This window comes from Zeus faber (genome assembly GCF_960531495.2).
Source record: "Zeus faber genome assembly, chromosome: 15".
In the NCBI taxonomy this organism is placed as follows: domain Eukaryota; kingdom Metazoa; phylum Chordata; class Actinopteri; order Zeiformes; family Zeidae; genus Zeus; species Zeus faber.
This window is the reverse complement of record NC_137194.1, coordinates 8650288-8671526: the sequence shown is the minus strand read 5'-3', so window position 1 is coordinate 8671526 and position 21239 is coordinate 8650288. Positions and strand designations below refer to the sequence as shown.

Sequence of the window (21239 nt, the reverse complement as noted above, 5' to 3'; positions counted from 1 at the left end):
GCGGGTTTACTTTCTAACCAGATAAACCCTGGTAAAAATAGGCGAGTGACACATTTCCCATTGACAGCAGAAATGACGTTTTTTTTTTCCTGGTGTGTCACGTTTGTCATCGACGTCATGAACACGTGGAACGTGGGCAAATTATGGTGCGAGTGTGTTTGGGAACAAAACAGGAGATGAGAAGGCAACTTAAACAACGACATAAAACTGTAAAACTTGAGAAAAAATTAAAAAAATATTAAAAAAATAGTAATTTGGGCCAACAAATCGGATCGTTCATGAATGAGCCAACACTACAGTAGAAACAGTATGAAGCACAGATACTCCATGCTGCTGGTGGCAGGGAGCAGGGACCAGCTTGGGGGAGTGCAGGAGTGACTCTGAGCTCGGCGGGGAGCGTGGGGGTTCTCCGCTCTGCTCCCCACAGTGCGATCGCCACACTCACAACATTTCACGGTCGCCCAAGCAGAAAAAAAAACAGTCAATAACTTCTGATTTTGGATTGTAAATGGGAGATGAACTGATCGAATGATAAAACGATATCACTGTCTATTTATGCGCCCACGTCCAGAACTTCAACGCACGTCGCATCGGCCCGGTAAATGGGCCACAGTCAGCGGGTTGATCCGTGTTTCCTGTTCACATCAGAGCCGATCGGAGGTGGAGCCGATTAAAACCTGTGTCTATTGCAGGGTCATTTCACCTCGGGACTGAAACCCGGGTTTTACCTTTTCCACTGATGACAAATGCCGGATGTTAGGTGCAGTGGGAAAGTGTACAAGTGAGAGCAGGGCACAGGGGAAGAGCCTACTGTTTGCAAGCATGCTCTTTATTGATTCTCACACACGCATGCATGCACGCATGCATCAGGCCCAAGCACCAGGCCCAAGCCTAAGGATTACATTAGTTGCAATCCATTCGGGCCAGCTGCTAAGTTCTAACAATCAATGTGTCCTTATCTAAAAATAAAATCATGCTTACTCAATCCACTTTTTAAAATGCCCCAATTTAAATAAAAACACAAACTAGAGGTTATATAGTATACACTGAGTAAAAATGATGAGGTCCACTGTTTGAAGAAATTCTGTTGGCATATCACATACAGTGTAAGAAGGGAGATAGTGAACCGTCGACAACTGCCCTACAGAAAGGCCAGACTTTCACACTGCCCGTTAAATCATCTTAACTGCATGTGTGTATCTGTGTGTGCATTCCACAAGCCATGCACTTTCAGCATCCTAATACGACAGCATTCTCAGCATACCATCTGCAATGGAGTCTTGATGAAGGGAGAGTATGGCTGCTTGCCAGCCCTCCATTCTGCTCTGCAATCTGCCCATGTGATAGGAGCTAAGAGTAGGCACTACTGCAGCCTCCCCTGCCTCACTCACAACAAAGTTCCCAAAATCTCTCTCTCTCTCTCTCTCGCTCTCTCTCGCTGAAAGGGGCAAGCGATCCAGAACAGGCACAGTGGCTTGATCTCATACAGAAGTCACATCAGCTTAGTCTTACGGGGCCTTCTGATTCAACCGATCAGAAGGTAGATATAAGAAACATGCTTGAAGAGCAGGGTCACTGTAACATCCCCTTCGCTGGGTCGTCTGCTGTTCTAGCAATTACCTAGTGGTAGTGGGATGTTGTATTCAGCCTTTAATGCAGCCGGTGAGTCATGAACACAAGTTGGTGAGCTGTATCATTGAGTACAAACTGTTTTCCATTCTCATGTGCCAGCGTCATTTATAACTTCATGCATTGACACAAAGCAACTAAGTTAACACGGACAAACATGGGTATAACACCAACACCCACCAATACCTATGACTGTTATTACATTTGATTGTAATGTTACTTTATTAAAAATATGTTGTGTTTTGTTTTTTTTCTCTCTGCAAATCGGGATATGTGGAACGGCATAATAAGATATCATCATACCAGATGTATTTATGGAAGCACATACATTCTAGCACTTAAAAAAAATAAATTAAGTTGGGTTTACTTTGATATTAAGTTCAGGTTGAGTGGGAAAACAATACTGATCTATCCATGAAGGCAGAGTTTTGGGATCATTATTAAGTGTATCAATCTCAATCATTGATCGTTGTAATAAGCCTTTTGAGGATAGACAAAATTATCAGCTGACGCTGCTACTGAATTTTAAAAGGGTCAAACAGGAGTTCTACTGGATACATAAATACTTGGAAACCCCCCCCTCCCCATCTAGTTTTGATGAAAACTACACTCCCTCCTCCATTTTTTTTAAAGAACACAGTGTTCTCCAAATGTTGCCTAAAGGCAGCAGATGACGTCCGTAACTTCACACTGTATAGACTGCGGCTTGAACAGGCCCAACAAGCTGATCACCTTCCGTCCGTCACGAGACAGTGAAAATATGGTGAAGGTATTGATGAACTGGCCGGGTGAGTGAAGGGCAAGAGCGGGCAGAGTGTCGACCTTGGGCTTTCCCAAGTATGAACTAGCGCAGTGTTTCTCGCGCGGAGACTTCTCAGGCGTGCAGCTCCATTCGGGGAGGGGGTTGGACTCAACTGCAAGTCTTTCATTCCCTGTTTGGGCTGTTTCTCCCCAACTGTTCCCCATTCAGTTTGCTCAATCCGCTGTCCTCCACTGAGAACCCCCGAGGAACTCAGATGATGTCTCGAATTTACACTAACTGAAAACCTAGGGGTGGTTGTGTTCTTCTCAGCGCATGCACACGTGTGTGTGTGTGTGTGTGTGTGTGTGTGTGTGTGTGTGTGTGTGTGTGTGTGTGTGTGTGTGTCAGCCACTTACTGGTGGAGTTGCCTTGCATCTGAATGATACATTTTGAATCCTTGCCCGCCTCCCTGGAGTTAAAGGGACGAACTCGGACAGCGACTTTGACAGACGCCCCAGACATGGCTGCAGCTCAGGACTCTCCCCGAACAGGATTCCAAAACGTGTCCCTCCTGTGTGAAGGAGCAACAAGAAATGTTTGCATTCGTCGTGAGAAATGGGGCGCGAAGGTGACACAGCCGAAACACAGAGACTACGGCAAATGGTCCTTCATATCAGTTCTCGGTCAAGCAGAGCTACATTACAGAAATAGTTGTTTGTCACAGTCTTACATCATTAACAAATTACCATTTCAAAAATGGTAATTTGTCAAATACAGGCCTTAAAATTACCAACACACACACACACACACACACACATCATAACAGACTGCAACAAATATGGCCAACCAGAACAATTATTTCTATAATATTATTATTAAAAACAATAATAATAATAATATCAAATAAAATGACAAAGTGAATAATCCACTCAGACTTTTAGTACAAGGAGCAAAGGGAAACCAAACAACACACAGGCTAAAATAACATGCGTATAACAGTCTGCTAAGATATTTAACTTACCTCGCGGGTAAAAAAAAAACAAAACAACAACAAAAAAAAAAAACTACCAGAGCGTACACTCTCACGGATAAAACTACAAATGTGTTGCTGAGTCTATCTCACAGCTTCTGTGCGATAGTATCTGATGTGTTTTGGTCCCGTCCCCCCCCATTATGTCCTTCCAGTCAGCCATACTTGCTGTAGCATACGCCCATGAAATTCTATCTCTCTGCCCTGTTTGGCTTTACAGTTCAGTGAAAGGCCTGATAACATCCAGCCCAGTCAACCCTGCAATATATATGTATATATACACACATACACAGTATATATATAGATATATCTATTATATATATATATATATATATATATATATATATCTCAACAGTCCCGATGTGTCGTTTCGTATTGCATTACGTCGGGGTAAAGGGACATCCCGTAAAGCATAGGACGGGCCAAAAGCTGGAATAAATCACTGCTGTTCACCGACGCGCCACGACTTCAACCTCCGACCCACGAACCCGGGGACGAGGCGCCGCAACGCGCCGCGCGGCGACCGACAGCCCGGGACTTGAACCGCAAACCGCAAGGCTCCATCGCTCCGCCGGGCTACTCACTTGTGCCGATTCTCACCAGCTGCTCAGCGGGAACATAAGCGAGGCGGCGGCGGCGGCGGCGGCGGCGGCTATCCGGGCGTCAAGTGCGTCTCGGGGTCCTACTCAGCACCTACAAGCACGACGAGCGTAATGTAGTCCGCTTTGGTGGAAAAACGCCCATTATAGCAGCGGCGTAAATCCGCCAGGCAACGCACGGTCTCCGTCGTCCTTCTCGGCGAGCTCTATTTTCCAGGTCGCGATCGAGGCGGAACCTGACGACGTGCCCCGCGGTTTACCGAGGAGATTACGTCAACTCCCTCGCCGCCGCGCCCGACGGACGGCTCGGCGGACCAATGGGGGGCGAGCCGTCGAAGGAGGGGGGGGAAATATACCCGGGCCGGCGAATAGGGACAGTCGAAACCTCGCGGCGGGCGTGTCCCTGCGTCGTGACGCCATACTGCAGGATTTCTCCCCTGCTCGGCCACCGCGCCGCGAGGCCTCAGCGCCGCCCGGGTCCGCGGCCGTTACAAACGGCGCCACCCAGCGGAGACGCGCTGCCCCCCCCCCCCTACTGTGTGAACGGCGGCCCGTTCGACCGTCCGTCCTCTCACCCTCGTTCCTCAAAACGGTCCTGCAGAGATGCGACGGCCAAAAAAAAGAAAAAAAACCGGGGCGTTGTCTTACTTTTTTGAGGTAAAAGTTGCTGTTTACGTAGGGAGCTGGGCGTATGCGGCGACGCTGTCAATGCCATGTGCCGAGTGGTCTCATACCTTCCCAATGCAGGGTCCTGGTCGCAGACACGCTTGTGTTGTTTCTGAACCTGCTCACACTCTTGTTTTATGCAGCAATAACCAAGTTCCAACCCCCCTCCCCGGGGATCGATGAAGTATTATTTCTCCTCATTTTCAGTGATTCCCAGAGCACATAACTTGGCCGGCCTGTGTTTGGGAATGCTGCGTCGACAGCCGGGAAAGAAAAAAAGCCCAAACAAAAGACAATCAGCCGGTCATAAAAAAAAAAAAGTGCTGAATGTACCTAGCTGATTGTAACCCCCCCCCCCCCCCCTACACACACACATACACACACACAAACACAAAATACTAGCATTTAAACACGTATGCATCATCATTTATTTCAGTTCAAAATTCTAGCGTCCAAAACAGGTGCGTCAGCAGAAATAATCTCCTGTACAGTTAGGGGTCAGCAAGTCAAGTTGGGTGCAGCGCGCTCCGGAGAAGAACCGCCCGGGGGCGCCCCGTCGCCTCCGACATGTGCTTTTTGGGACGGCCGTCGCCGACGTTCGCGGGGGAGCCCGACGGGCGCATCGAGACGGCTCCGGACGGGGGGGTGGGGGGGGGGGCATGCACACAAGAGGGTAATTCACCCTTCAGCAAAAGTCTGGGGTTATGACGTCGCCGACTTTGCGCCGCCGACAACCGTCGCCGTCGTCAGGAAGCGGATACCTAGTCTCGTGGTTTTCCGTTGAGCGACATCGTCTTGGTTTTTTTTCCGAGCCCCTTCTACGTCAGCAGCAAGCGCCACTGTGTGCACACATTTATTAACCGCATTATGGCTGATTATTTCAACCTCCTCAAGCGATGGACAGCATCTAAACAGTGAAACTCAAAACCTGCCATGCTGTCAGACCCCCTCCCTGAATGCATTCCCTCCGTTTCGTACAAATTAGTCTTAAATGAAACACCTCTGAAAATAGTTGGACAAAAAAAAGGGAGATTAACGATGGTCAATGCACCTTGGCGCTGGACCTGCAGTTGGAAACACACCCTCACAGCGTTAGAACGCACCAACAAACTTTGTTTAAATATAAATGTATATATATATATATATGAATGTATATACACACACACAAAGCCATGAGCAAAAAACCCTTTTAAAAGTCTTAACTTTATTATGTTTTGTTACTTAGAGCCCAGGACCTTCAAATGATGGTCTGAGAGAAAAAAAAAAAAAAAAAAAAAAACAACAGAAAAAAATAAAAACAAAAAAGAAAACCAAAAAAAAAAAAGAAGAATTAAAGGTGGGGTAAAATCAAATAATTTCTTTTCTGTCCAGAATGTGTGTTTTTTTGTTGTTGGTTGCTATGATGGTGACACTGAATTCAGGCGAGTTGGTAACATCCCTTTGCGATGAATTGTTAGAGCAGACGGAGGTGGAGCCGCTAGATCAGTCTTCCTCCCTGCTTCTCTCTCATCCACATCTGGATTCTCTCCTTCAGCTCAGGGACTAAAAGTAGGACGGAAGGAGACAAAAAAAACAAATGGTCACAAAATGTGAGAATCTGTGAGTTTGATCACGCCAAAGCCATCATTTCAAATGCCATATCTTTACAATTTCTGCAAAAAAATAAATAAAATGCTAACATTTCTTATGTTAAATACTACGCAGAGATGGTCTCCCCCTTTGAGGCGAACAAGGCCATTTTGGTTGGTGATCCGACCTGAGTGATCGCTGAGCTCCTCCCATTTCCTGTCTGTTTTTTCTTTTTCTTTTTTAGTGAACGAGGAATCACTCAAGCTGGTCTTTGTCCCGGGGTGTGGTTACACAAAAGACGGGTCAGTCGCTCGGCAGCGATCCAGAATCTACGTCACAATCTCATTTCGTATGCTGATCACCCCCCCCCCCCCCGAGAGGAACTCTGGCTGACTGACGTTAGAGACATCACATTCCTTTCAGGCCTGTTGTGAGCCATTAGGTCAGGCGTTCTCAGCCCTTTCACGTAAAATATTCTTGATAATGTAAGATCAATTCGGACAGGGCCCCTATTTGATACCATTCTGTCCTTGGGACCCCAATCTGAAAAGATTGGTTTTGTTAGATATGATTTAGTCCAAACTTCCACAATTGACTATATTATAGTTAGGGAGAGAACAGTAAACCTACGATCAAAATACTCATTATACTAACGGTGCTAACGTCTTAAAAAAAAAAAAAAAAAAAAACGTTTTAAATGTAACCATTAAAAATCTCGCAAGGGGAGCCCTGGAACCTCCTGAAGGACTCCCGGGCGGGCCCCCTGACCCCCACTTGAGAACCACCACTTGCGGAAATAAGCCTGGCAAAGCGTCCCAAAATGTTCAAACGATATGGGACCTTTAGCTGACAAGCAAATATGCAAATTAAAAAACGGCAGATATCACTCCTTGCCACAGTGAACCCCTCTTGGTTTACATTCATTCAAGCTGGTGCGTAAGGCTGGTTACCTGACTCCAGCATGCTCTCGGTGAGAGGCTGTCTGTTGAAGGGGTCCGTGGGGGAGTTGAGCAGGTGGCGCAGGATAATGGAGCGGTCCATGATGTTCCCAGAAGGTAATATCACAGGGTCTGTCATCAGGGTGTCCATTAGAGGGTCTGTTTAAACACAAAACACACACACAGCATTAAACAATATTAATGACATGTATATGAATGTTTTTATATCACACCAAATAAAGTGTGTCATTTTTTTGCTGAGAGCCAACAAACTGTTACCTAGAGACCAGAGGCAATTAGTAACCAAGCTATTTGGTTTGACAATTAACATTCAGTTTCGGAAAATTAAGTCATGGGAAATATAAAGCCCTATTTTCAATCTCAGCAGATGCAGCATAACATCATTTTTGTATGAGCGAGGTAGAAAACATATAGAACTCATGGTGTTTTTGCAAACGCACAACTTCCAGAGTTTTTTTTGCCAACATATTTCAACCGACAGGCACAAAGCTTCCATTTACGCTGCCTCTCTTATTAAAACAACCTGTGCTTTATTTTATTTAGGCGACGGACGACCCCATTCAATCCCATGTGAAGGCATGTATGGCGGCTCAATCAAAGTGCGCTCGTTCAGGCGAGGGAAATGTCAATCGGCAGCTCATAAAAACACAAGCTCATAAAGCGGTTTACGCGACGGCATAACCAGCCCACCGATCAAAACGTCAGAAGTGGCGATAGCCAATAAAAAAGGTGACCCGTGATGAGAACCGGATTAAAAATGGTCGCATATTGAAATGTCACAGGGTTGCTGTGATGAGTCCCATGTGCCACAAATTTAAAAATAAGACGCGGCGTGGGAGTTTCTTACGCCGCGTGGAAAGCCGACACCCAAGTGTCTTGTAGAGCGCACTCCGTCGGAGCGCGGTGGTACAGCTGGCATAACTGGGAATCAAAGGTGGTATGTGGGCCACGTTCCCCCTCTAGATTATATTAAGTCCGTGGTTATAGGATAGCCTCGCTCCAAGCCGTCTTTACGACCTCTGTGAGCCGCAGATCCCCCTGCAAAATAACTGCAATTCTATCAAGATGGAGGTTGCTCTTGTTTCTCACTGCCGGCACCGGCCGACGTGAGATTATTTTTAAAGTGACTTCCCTTTTGTTCCCCGGAAGGGGCTCGACGTGGTTTGACACGTTTCCCATTTAAATGCTCATGTTCTATCTCTGAATCCCAATGGAAACAATCAAACACATTATCAATGTGGGTATGCAACTGCAAAAGATGTAATCATCTGTATCCAAATGACACCATCGTACGATGCACAGAATAGAAATATTAGTGACCCTGGAATGTGAGTTAAGAGCGGGGCTACATAGAGTGCTGGGCGTGACATCACACAGTCTCTTTCCATTACATTGTAAATGTAACACACACACACACACACACGAAAACACACACACACACACACACACACACACACACACACACACACACACACACACACACACACACACACACACACACACACACACACACACACACACACACACACACACACACACCTTTGAACTCGTCGGGGGCGTCACTGTAGTCCATCTCGGACTGGGAGTTCTTGGCGACTATCTCCTCCACCTTCTCCAATAGCAGCTTGAATTTTTCAATGGCGATGGTGGATTTGATGCCGGCCTTCCTCATCTTGGAGATCACCTCCTCGAAGAGCTCCCGACTGTATGAGCGCTGGAGAGAGAGATAGCGAGAGAGAGGCCTTCATTAAACAACACATTATGGTTGGGTTTCCCCTCCGGTTATAAATGAGGAAATCAGTAACATTAATTCGCAACAAGAGTCCGTGTACTTTCCTTCGCCTGCTTGAAATGACAACAAAGAAGGAAGGGACCGATTTTTTTCTTTCTTTAAAATCAATATGATGAGTGACGGTCGGTGTGAAGCAAGCCACAGCAAGGATATGTGTGATAAAAAAATATTTTCAACATTTGGGAAACATTAAGTCCAGTTAGTAACATTATTTGGTGAAATATTAGCCTCATTATCAGCCTCTATATCACTGTCAAATTCCAAACAAGTTAAAGACAAAAAATCTATAAATACGATTTTCTCGTAGCATTATTTTTTTAAACATAGATAAAACAAACAATGTCATATATGAGTAAAAAAATATTTACAGTATGTTCAAAAGTGAGTCTTGACTATGTTAGTTTAACAATTTCGAGTTGGTTGGAACAAGTGATTTTTGCACATATTTTTAAGCTACGAGTGTTCCAAACATGACCGATATTCATTGTAAACTCACATAATAATCTTTTATTGTTTCACTTTTCACAGCACCTAGTACCTAAAAATCACATCTTAAAAAAAAAGATCGGAGCTAGAAGTTAAGACAGGAAACTATTTCATGCAACCAAATTCCATTGGAGTTTCGCTCTCTTTTCACCTCCTGCAATGGATTGAAAAACCTTTTTGTGTGTATGTACTTTCAAAGTTACTTATGATGCCTTTCAGTTTCTAATGTGCATTTTCCTCCGACCAAACACTGACAGACAAAGTTAGGATTGATATGAACCTGGTCGTCTGCGATGGCCTTAGCGAAGCGGGCGCAGTCGAGCTGCAGGTAGATGTCAGTCAGCTGGTCCAGGAGCTTCTTGGGCTCAAAGCCGTATTTCTCGGGGTTCTCCACCTTCAGGTCCCGACATTTAGGTCCACAGAGTTGCTGGAGGTTGAAGTTTAGCATAGCGGCCAGACGAGGCCCCAGTTCCTGAAATCCATGAAGGTAATTTGTTAAGTTGGTTAGTTTGGTTTAGTTGTAGCCTCAAAATATGCTTAAAGTGGAAATCCATACGGTTGTCTGAGTGGATGACACTGCTATGATGACACTGGATGACACTGACACTGAATACCATTTGAAACCCGCCACATTTGGGTTTACCCTCGTCTTCGCTCTAAGACAGTCACTTTTCTCCGCAGTACGTCTTCGTCTGATTGATTGGTTTGTTTTGCTTTTTTTCTTGGTCACCTGAAGTGGTGGCAATAGTTTTTCATCTGAGGGGGCTGCTCTTTTGTTGTGAACCCTTGTCCTTACCGGCAGTTTACTGACCCCAACGAGCGAAGCTGGTTAAACTAATTTACCGTGGCTGCTTTTCACTGCTCAAGTGCGTCCGATCTTTGTATTCTTGATGGGAAAGGCGGACCACGCCACCAACAATGGAGACGCCGTATAGGGGAGCACGCAACGCAAATACCGTGTATCGTTCTCATATAGTTCCATCTGAATAAAGTATCAAATATGGAATCAATAAATACAAACATGTTATGGATTACCACTTTAACACAGAAATAAGATAAAATTTCAAGTATTTTATTATGAATACAGCCAACTAATAAAGGATAACTCAAGTATCCAGTTCTCTGTACGTCCACCAGGGGGAGCAGGCACTCACAGGTCTGAGGAAGGGCTTCTGGACCTGCTTGGTGAGGATGTGGAACATGTCCACGGTCTCCGTGGCCAGCGCTAGGTAGGAGCGAGACACCCGCTCATCCTGCGTCAGTTGGGACTGCCGGCTCTGCTGCTGCTCCTGGAGGGAGGAGGGGGAAAGTGTTAAAGGCTGATTAGCTGGACATATACACACAAACTGGCTATGGCGACGAGGTAAACACAATTTCTTCAGTTAAATCTCTATATTGTACAAATCATGTCATATGTGACCTGATTCTTTTTTTGTCCTTATCATCTTAAGGATATTTAAAGAGTGACAATTCTGCCAGGAAACGTATTCAGCAGAAAACTAATGTTGCCTAGGTTACAATGCTGGCCAAAACGCCAATCATGATGACATTTTAGCTCAATTCTCCTCAGATGTCAATGGAAAAAGAGGCACAACGCCATCGTAAGATAAGACTTTACACTTGATCTGCCCCTGAGGGGAATTCAGGTGTTAAGACAGGTGTTAAAGCAGCAGAGGAAGTGAAATACAATACACACTATAACAGTTTGGCTCTATGTGACTTTGTTTTGTTTCACTCAGTCATCAATTAATCTGTTTTATCAGCGAATTTATTTTGCCATCGCTGTGTAAAAAAAAAAAAGAAAAAAAAAAAAAGAAGGGATAAACCTGACGATTAGGCGCGAGTATCATGTGTCTGGACTGACCCTTGGCAGCTGATCCCACTGCTCCTTGTGTTTCATCTCCTCCTGGACTTCATGGATGCGCTTCAGAGACTCCAGGCTCTCATCCAATAGGAAGGTGGTGTCGTTGATCAACATGTTGATGTAGCGCACAAACTGCTTTCCAGAGCTACGAGTTGGGGGCACATTAACAGGGGAGTGTGTGATGATCAGTGGTGGGCTCGTAAAATGTAATCTATTATTCATTATTATTTTCAAAAGTAATATTACTTTACCTATTACTTCCTACAACAGTCATTCATTACGCTACTCGTTATATTACTTTTCCGTTACACCCCATAAAATTGGAAATTGCGTCCTTTCGCCACAAAATTCAGACTTTGCATGTAGACTGTGAATGTCACGGTAATCGCTGGTAAGTGCAGCTGAGGCTTCGACGTTACCTGTGTCTTCTACATGTACTAAAATGCGATCGGCTATGTCGTCAACGCTCAGCTTATGTACTACCGGCAGGGTAGCGGATGGACGTATCTTGTAATAATCCCTGATCCATCCAGTGAGTATTCTCCAGAAGCACCTTGTTCCCTCCATCCATGTTTGTTTACACATATACCTTTTTACATTGGAATTAGCGTGTATTGTATATGCAGTTTTTTTGAACACTGATAAACAAGCTAAAAATAGGCGATGGATTCATTCCCATTCGTTCCCTTTGCCAGTAGATGCCCGTTCCCATTACCAGTAGACAAGTATACCTTTCCACATCACATTCAACATCACGAAAAGGGGCGTGTCATGTTTCAAGTGTGATTGGGGAAAATAAAAAGGTAGCATAGAGTATCCAAGCCCTGCCGCACCATCAGCGTTTGATGCGCGGTGCACAGAGAGCCGGGCGCTGAGCAGGCCGGCTCTCCGCACATCGTTCCTGGTCTTTCGAAGGTAGGGAGCGGAGACGCTCCTCCAGTACGGAGGCCGGCTTTGGCCGGTGCTGGAGTGGCTCGGAGCCTGGCGGGGAGTGTGGGGGTTCTCCCCTCTAAGCGGTCCATTTCATGGTGCGGCATGCGGGGAAAAACGTCATTTTCTGATTTTGGATTCTAAATCGGACATGAAATGATCGAATGCTACACGGACATTCCTGTCTATTTACGCACTCATGTTTCCATCACTGCCGATCGAGCTGGAGCTGATAAATACCTGTGACTGTGCCGATTGTAACCTTTCCCACTAAAGACAAAAGCCAGATGTTGGCGGGTTTTTGATGCAGTGGAAAAGAGGCATTACCCTTACTCCCATGTGCAGAAACCATAAAGCCCACTGATGTAAAATATTAGTGTGAAGCAGTTCTGCCGCTGATTTGCGACATAGCTTAGGGGCAGGACTGTATGTGCAGCTGTCCTATCACATGCACGTAATCAGATCATGACGCACAGCAGACATAGCCAATGAGACCAAATGATAACAGTGATTCTCCGATCACGGATATAAACTCAAAATGCAGCGCAGCGATTACGAAAATGAATCAACAAAATGAAGGTTGTAAAGAGTTATTTGTTTGGGGTTACTATAATATCATTACTAAAATCTTATTCGTAATTCATTACACTACTTGTTACTGGGAAAAGTAAAATTACTGTAAGTGTTACTGCCTAACACTGGTGATGATACCCTGTCTAAGTAATCTTCAGTCTAATAATATAAATGTTCCTATTACCAGTCCTTCCAAGAAATTATGATTTGCATAACTAATGCAAATGCAACCATTTGGTGCAATATTTGCGAAAGCATGCAATTTTGCAAAACTGACGCAACTTCTAGGCACCTATTTAGTAGTAACAGTTAATCAAGTGAACTCACTTGAACTCCTCCAGGAAAGTGCCGTGGTGGCCCAGGTTTTGCCAGAGGCTCTTGAAGATGGTGCTGATGTGGTAGCGGATGGTAAACTTATCATAGAACTCGCTGGTAGCACCGGTGTGCTCCACATCTGGTGAGGGGTAAAACACAGTACGCTTTCGTCGTAAAAATGTCCCATTACCTCCAACACGAGGCAATCTCACAGACACAGGAAGCAGACCAAATTTGCAGTCACCTGTGTAGAACTTCATGAGGGCGGGGACCAGCTGTTTGACGGACAGCGGGTGGTTCTCCATCATTTCGGAGAAGCGCTGGGTGCGAGGCTGCACGGCCGGGTTGGTGACAAACAGAACCTCCACCAGCTTTGCGATAAGGTAGGGATTCCTGATGTAGTTCTGGCTGCAGATGAACACCACCAGGAAGGTGACTATGTCCTGGACGCACGGCTCATATAGCACCTGGGGGGAATACCTGGGGGAGGACGAGGGACGGGGGCAGTTTAGAGTTCATTTTATAGGGCAGGGCAGAGTTTCATTTTATACAGTTCGTTAGGTCAGGGCGATAATGACAAAATATTACAATATTCTTTGATCAATACCTCAATATTGATAATTTGACATTATATTGAGGATGGCTATTGGTGCTATTTCCACACAAGAAATACTGAATATATTATAACCAAACATATTCTAACCAGGCAGGTAAGGGAGCTGATTGAAACAGCTGGAATAGTCTATGAAGTTCAGAAAGGTGCCCTACGTTATTGTAATGCTGTTTTTCCCTTCACCCAGCCCTACGAGAGGTTGTTCTGCTTATTTGAGAAGTCGGAAAATTAACACAAAAAGGATTAAATCCATTCACTCACTGCACGACAAAAAGCAGAAACTCAGCAACGTCCTCAATGTAAAACTCAGGCAGAGCGGCAAAGCTTTTGGGGACCTCCGGGCTCAACGGCAGAGTCATGCTGGATTTAAGAGGACAAGACAAAAAGTTAGGAAACAACTAGATCAAATGGTTTTTTTTCCAGGCTATCCTTCACAATCTGAGGAAGGCAAAATGGGGCCACAACACATATTTATTTTTACAAGTTCATCATAAGTAGCAAAAGCAAATAGCGGCCTATTACAGGACCATGTGGTAGTCAAATGGAGCCCTTTTACTAGTCATACACATTTTATATTACTGACCATTTTCTTGATGACAGCTCAAAATTTTACATTTTTAATGTCTCCATTTTCAGGTTTTGAAAAGATTAAATGACCTGGTGACCTTAAAATTATCTCCTGGTCTCGCTGACAACTATGGTAGCACGTATTCTTGTTGAAGTTACATCATTTTGCCACTTGACAACAGCATGGTGCTTTGTGTGCCGGGGATGTTTTTCTAACCTCAACGTATGGACATACCACACGTCCTACATTTTGATTTTCCGAAATCTACTCTGAGGTGAAACAATGACAGACGATACAGAAAATGAATAAAGATACAGTACTTTCTGTGCAGTGGCATCTCCATCTGTGTCCCATCACATATCATCACATAACCAGAGGGGTGGGGTGACTCACTGGGGGTAGGCGGGGTCCACCATGCGTAGGATTAGCTGAATGACGGTGCTGTAAAACTGCAGACATCTGCGGAGCAGGTTCTCGTCCAGAAGGCCGGCGTCAGCGCAGGCTTTGGCCCGAACCAGTTTCTGAAGAGACAAAGTCAGACATAATCAGCGTCATCGTTTAGAAAAATATACGCCGTCACAGGGATCAAAAGTGATTGGGGGTGAACCCGTTTGCATCGCTTTGTTTCTACTCGTGTGAGAGGAAAAAAGGATTTATGACAAATGAGCACTGATACTTTGAATAGTATTACAAATATGACTACATTCTTCTGGATAATATTCTTTTGGATATATATTATTTGTGATTATCACAAATAAATACACAAGTACAAACCACTGAACTACTGTCCATCAATTTTCCTTTAAAAGGGTAAATCATAAGATAGTCTGTGTTGGGTGGATAACATTGCAAGTCCAAGAATTCCCTTCAAAACTGCAACTGAATTTGCATTACAGAGACACACCTTCAGCTGGGTTTTGCATCTCTTGAGCATCTCTCTGTGTCGACTGGCCAGAGGGGAGTCCTTCCACTGGCTCTCACTGTTCTTCAGCTCCTCCACAGTCCTAACATCACACAACCACACAGTTTATCTGGATTGGTTGGACATCTCCAAAAACAGGCACATGCCTAGTGCTCAGCATCACTAGTGATTGCTTACGTTAAGAGCTGGAAAATATTCTGACGTGTAAAATGGCAGTTGGCACACATCTGTTACTTTATTATGTGAACACAAGGAAAATAATTAAATCCAAGGGCTTTTAATCATTGTTTCATAATCGCAGCACACTAAAATGAAAAGGAATGGTGGGGTTTACTTTGGTAAATATTTAAAGACCATGATCATTTTCCTCTTATTGTTCATTGTTATTAGGGGCGTGAGGAATTATCAGTATGCTCGAGAATTGCAAGTCTTTGTATTTCAATACAGAAGCAATTCTCAAAATAATCTTAATGTATCGCAAGAGGAAATATCGCGATATATCCTTTTGCTGTATCGATTTTCTTTGTCGCAACCCCAATTGCCAGTGCACAGCCCCATTCGCTATGCACCAATCGAGTCCTTGTAGGTGCAACATACTTGGGAAATAGATGTAATTCGGACATTTGATTGACATGATATACTAGGACATCTGTGTGTGTGTGTGTGTGTGTGTGTGTGTGTGTGTGTGCGCGCGTGCACCTGTTCAGCTCGCGAATGGCCCGCAGTCTGCGGATGTAGCGCCTGCAGCCCGGCAGTATGGACAGATGGTGGGTGTGCAGCGTCAGGAAGAAACACTCGGTGGGAAACTTGGGTTCTGAGAACTTTGTCGGATCGTCATCTTCAGAGACCGAAAAATAAAATAAATTCTTATGAGCTGTAAGCAACGGAAGAATAGTGACGTCACAATCTACATTACCCTCGAGACTCCAAGTGCTCCGTTATATCTGAGCGGGTGCTAATGTATGCAATAGGATGGGATTTATAAAACATATGAGTAAATCGCTGCAAGCATCTTTTACGGTGAGGGCTCCTTGTATAAAGGAGGGAATACAGATGGGATGATTAATCTCAGATAAATAGGCCAGCTCTGAATCACACACACACGTCCATCAGGTAAATCGATCACTTCAGGAGTTGATAAGTAGGCCTGTCACAATAACCAATTTATAGAATTATCGTACGATAGATGGACATGATCTGGACTATTTTTCTGATCTCCAAATTTCCACGTTGTGCTTACATGTGTGTTTGCTGACATTAGAACGTCGGCATCATTTTAGCCAACATGATACCAGAATAACAGCAGGGTTTTCTCTGCCATTATAAGACTTGGGCGCAGCGCCTAAGCATTTTTTGACAGCACCGAGGTGCGATGCTGCCACTCCAAGCATCAACGTGACAAAGCCTAAACAGCACCTCAGCAACAAGAATCCTCCAAAATTAAAATCTCCTCCTTGCCACTGTTACTCCTGCATTCAAGTAACATGGGAATTTACAATCAAAACAACTTGCTGCTCTCTGCTACTCATAACAGCAATCTGGTTTGTTATATCCATAACAGCCTGCTTATATATCAACTTATGGAAAATATACTTGGAAATGGCTTTGAACAAAAGTGTCAGCAAAATAACGTACAGTAATGTAGCCGAAATGTTGCATGTTTCAAAGTTAATAAAAACACGTTATGGAAGGAATTATGCGTCACAATTCACAAATACATATAATGCAATAAATACAAATGGGAAAAGATCAATAAATACTGAAATCTACAACTCTGTATTAAAGTTAAAAATCATCAAGAGACATAAATGTATTTCTAAATCAAACAATAAAAAATTTATTACTTGCATTTTACATATGAATGTAACTGAGCTCAATAAACAGACAAACTATGCTGAGACACGTTTTTCTGTCCTTTCTGGTCGCACTGCTTCTGTGCTTTCATCTGCTCTGTGTCAGTTTCACCGTGGGCGGGGCTCAGGCAGCTGCATACACACGCACACACTGAACCAGGTAAAGATAATGTAATAATCGAGCGCAAGAGTCTATTTCATTTATTGTGTTGGTTGAATTTTATTTATGTTTTATTTATTTAGGATATTTTCATATTTTTTTCACACTACAGTGTGCGACTATTCTTAAGAATTAAAAGTACATTGCTATTTGAAGGGGTGTATTTGCATTACGATGCTATTATATTATCATTATATCGATGGCAAAAAATGGTCTTAAAATGACAATAATATTGTTTATCACAATTATTTCAGGGACAATATATCGTCCAACAAAAATTGTTATCGTGATAGGCCTATCGATAAGCATGAATACATGTCCTCAGCATCTGCAACTGCACAGAATAACATCAATACTCCTCATTCAGAGTGAAACGTTGCTGACGAAACAGTCGACACGTCAACTAAAATGAAGCAACCTGAGGCAGTAACTTGTTTTGGATGCGTGGGGGTGTTTGTGGACTCACGCATCTCGGCCAGCCAGCTCTTCAGCTCCTCCATGGTGGCCTTGAGACGGGTCTCCTCCGGGCTGACAGCCAGGCGGCAGCTTGGGTGAAAGATGTAGAAGGGGTCCACCGTCTCCAGCTTGATCTTCATGCTCAGCTGCTGCAGTACCCACAGGAAGTTGAGCATGAAGCCATCCGTCGACACCAGCTTGTCGTCCGTCTGCAAGTAGGCAACATAAATAACTCACGTGAGTGAATATGCACTGTGGCCAGATGTGGCCCCTGGGCCTGCAGTTTGAGACCCCTGGATTAATACGTTCACCCAGCAGTCTGAAAAATGACTTCTCATTTTCGCAAAACGAGAAACCGGGAAATCTTTCACGAGATATCACGAAACCGATCAAACTAATTTGATCAAATTTCTGCTGACCATGGAATTAATTGATCATTCACCCCTGAAGCGAGTGGCGTTCCTGTCTTACCTGCATCTGGGCTTTCTTCACATTACAGTTGACCAAAGCTGCCATGTAATTGAGAGCCAACTCTCGTGTTTCTCCGTTTAATAAGATGTTGTGCAGTATTTTGAACAGGTCGCCCTGAGGAGGCGGACAAAGAATTGAAGGTCATTACGATGTTTTATTATTTTTGCTCTGTGAAAAGCTGTAAGACACGGAGTAACATACCCTCGCTGATTCCAGGTAGTGTTGGAGGGACTGGCTGACCACTCTGGTGTTCTCCATGGTGATGGCTGGGCCTGAGAAATACTTGTCTCCCACTTTGGTCTGGGAGCGAAAAATAAATCAATCATAACCTATTACAGATTATATCAGTACAAATTGATCCCCTTACAGGGCCATTTGAGTTCAATCTAATGGTCTCACTTGGAAAAACTTGATTTGGAATTTAATTTAAGTTCACGCATCTGGACAAGAACATTTTAGTGCTGAGCTTAGTACTGTGATTTTTTCTTTCCTTCTGCTATGTGTGTTAAGTAATTGCACAGTATTGCACAGTATTTTCAAAGACGTTGCTTGAGTGTGAAGGAAGTAGATCACACTGTCTGGTATTCTTTAAATCCTGCGCGAGACAAAACAATGACACTCACATCATCCTCAGCGAAGACGGACAGGCTGAAGAAGGCTCCCAGGTAGGACAGTCTCTGCACCTCCCTGCCGCAGCCCGGGCTCAGTGGCTTGGGACACCACAGGGGCAGCGACGTCATCTACGTGCAGAACAGACCGACACCGGTTCATATAAAGTTGAGTTCACAATTGTTTGTTATTTAACAGACCTTGGGGTAAAACAGAAATAATAGGGCTGGATTAAAAAAATAATAACCTGATACAATTAAATTATATTGTTGCAATTGCTGTATCATTTGAAAAAAAAAAAAAAAAAAAAAAAAAAAAAAAAATATATATATATATATATATATATATATATAAATAAAATACTTTGTTTGGAAGTTATGCAAACATTTTCCATTTAAATTAAATATGGCACTGTTCTAGGAGTCCCGAATTTACAAATGTCATGTTTTTCATATAAATGATTACAATTTACAGTTCAAATAAAGAAACCCTTATTGTTAGGTAAGTAGTATTACTGTATTGTATTATATTATATATTTATTTCATATATATTTTTAGATGGGAATACCAAATGGGGCAAAGTCTAAAGTACCTAAATTGACAATCAACTATAATTCTAAAAATAGACCAAGCTCGGGAAAATGTTTTTTGCCTCTTGTCTTGACACAAGCCACGAGGAAGTGTTATGACTAAAATGAAATGAGCACATTGTGCTGGTCCCTCCTTATCTAGCTGAAGAATTTAAGTTGTGAATGCAGTATGTCCTTAAATGGTCAGAATGACCCTTGGCATAGAATGAACACTTACCAGATTACACACGGGATGAGTCTTTCCAAACTTGATTTCACAGAGTTCGGCTAATGCCTGTGGAAGAAGTCGTTAGTTACAAAATGGTTCCTCACTTTGAACATTATTTTAATGTTTGCGTATTAAAACACGGCCCCTTGGAGGTTTTCAGTACATTTATAGATTCCTTCCTACTTAACCGCATTATATTCGAGGCCACATGCCACCAGATTATGGGATTTTGCACTTGCTGTGAGACTGAAAGCACAGCAGAAGCTTCACTCAAGGTTTCCAGATTAGATAAGCAAGAGAGATCCCACCTCACACCACCCAATCCAATACACATTTGGACAGACTTGCACGCACACACATAGAAAAATACACGCACACATACAGCGCAGGAGCTGTCTATGCCAAGCAGCATTTAGAAAGCCACATTAGGCGTGTCGTCCCTCCTAAGCACATCAAGCCTGACCCACTCTGCTGCCTGGTGGGGTGGCTGTGGCAGGCGATCCTTACCATGAGGGGGAATTTAAAGTTGTCACTGTCAAAGGAGCATTCTTTCACTGCCAGCGTCAGCCCTTGAAGGATGGGAACGAAAATCTGAGAGAATAAATACAAAGATGATATAAAGAGTTAAAGCAAACACGGCATGGAGGTCAGATGCTTCGTCAATCTCAAATCCAGCCCACAGAGAAGTCCTCAAGGTTGATCTGTGCACGTGTGTGTCATCTGGTTTTGCATGGGCTTGCAGTCTCTTTGCAGGGATTTGAAGGGAAGTTACAGTATTTCTGAGTCTAAACATTATTTTTCCAATCATTGGAGATTAACCCAAGTGATTGGCATAAGAATCTTTTAAATGTATCCAGTATTGAGAGACTAGCGTCAATGGACGGGCGCGTAGTTGGGCAATCACGTGGCAAAAGAACATGGTCGTGATTGCCAATACTGGACCAATTGAAGAGATTCTTTGAGTGTGCGTTTGATGCTCTGTTTATGTACTCAAGTCTTAGTCTCTGATTTGATCGGCAGGGCTTGACATTAAGCTTTTTCAGCCACGTGCCATTGGCTGATGTGTTTCACCTGCCCGACTTATTTGGACAATTATTATAATTTATATAAGGTGTGTGTGTGTACACACACACACACACACACACACACACACACACACACACACACACACAGTTTATACATATACACATATTTGAACATTAAAAAATATATTTAACAACAATGTCTCCTCTATAATAGAGGAGACAGTATTATGTGAGAACATCATTTTCCGTTTAAAATTATTATCTTGTCTTTAACATCATAATTTAAATAATATCCATAACGTTAACTACTCTTATGGAATGAGAGCAAAGTTTTGGTGAGCAGGCATATGGAGAACAGAGATGCAGAGTGTCAAAATGGCACGGACATGCCGCTCCACTCAGTGCTCACAGTGGGCCGGTACTGGCACTTCTACGTTTTACTCTTTGGCATACCGGGACCTTTTTCTTGCGTGCTGCTGCGTACCAGCACTTCTCACATGCTGCCTGCTCTGCTCGCTCAAGTGGACAAATCGATTGGACTGGAAAATATCATATTTTGGATTGGAAAATATAAAATATTTTATTGAGTCGGAGCACACTTTTTCTTGAA

General features: G+C 43.7%; 2 protein-coding genes across 3 annotated transcripts in view; both read right to left on the bottom strand.

Annotated features, from left to right (window-relative positions):
* The window catches only part of kif1b (kinesin family member 1B), a 69146-nt gene extending 64905 nt beyond the window's left edge, over positions 1-4241 (bottom strand). For both annotated transcript variants that reach the window (XM_080014898.1, XM_080014899.1), the window contains exons 1-2: positions 3986-4241; positions 2788-2942 (exon numbers count right to left, since the gene is read on the bottom strand). In XM_080014898.1, coding sequence (XP_079871024.1) covers positions 2788-2893 — 106 coding nt within the window. In that variant the 5' untranslated portion in view covers positions 2894-2942; positions 3986-4241. The remainder of the gene's footprint in view (positions 1-2787; positions 2943-3985) is intronic.
* Positions 4242-5850: 1609 nt separating this feature from the next.
* The window catches only part of ube4b (ubiquitination factor E4B, UFD2 homolog), a 28906-nt gene continuing 13517 nt past the window's right edge, over positions 5851-21239 (bottom strand). The window contains exons 12-29 of the mRNA XM_080014496.1: positions 20112-20195; positions 19614-19670; positions 18821-18937; positions 18399-18497; positions 18198-18311; positions 17737-17935; positions 15957-16095; positions 15240-15339; positions 14729-14856; positions 14029-14127; positions 13399-13634; positions 13167-13293; positions 11337-11481; positions 10627-10761; positions 9753-9944; positions 8734-8908; positions 7186-7332; positions 5851-6208 (exon numbers count right to left, since the gene is read on the bottom strand). Of these exons, the coding sequence (XP_079870622.1) occupies positions 6144-6208; positions 7186-7332; positions 8734-8908; positions 9753-9944; positions 10627-10761; positions 11337-11481; positions 13167-13293; positions 13399-13634; positions 14029-14127; positions 14729-14856; positions 15240-15339; positions 15957-16095; positions 17737-17935; positions 18198-18311; positions 18399-18497; positions 18821-18937; positions 19614-19670; positions 20112-20195 (2358 nt within the window). The 3' untranslated portion in view covers positions 5851-6143. The remainder of the gene's footprint in view (positions 6209-7185; positions 7333-8733; positions 8909-9752; positions 9945-10626; positions 10762-11336; positions 11482-13166; positions 13294-13398; positions 13635-14028; positions 14128-14728; positions 14857-15239; positions 15340-15956; positions 16096-17736; positions 17936-18197; positions 18312-18398; positions 18498-18820; positions 18938-19613; positions 19671-20111; positions 20196-21239) is intronic.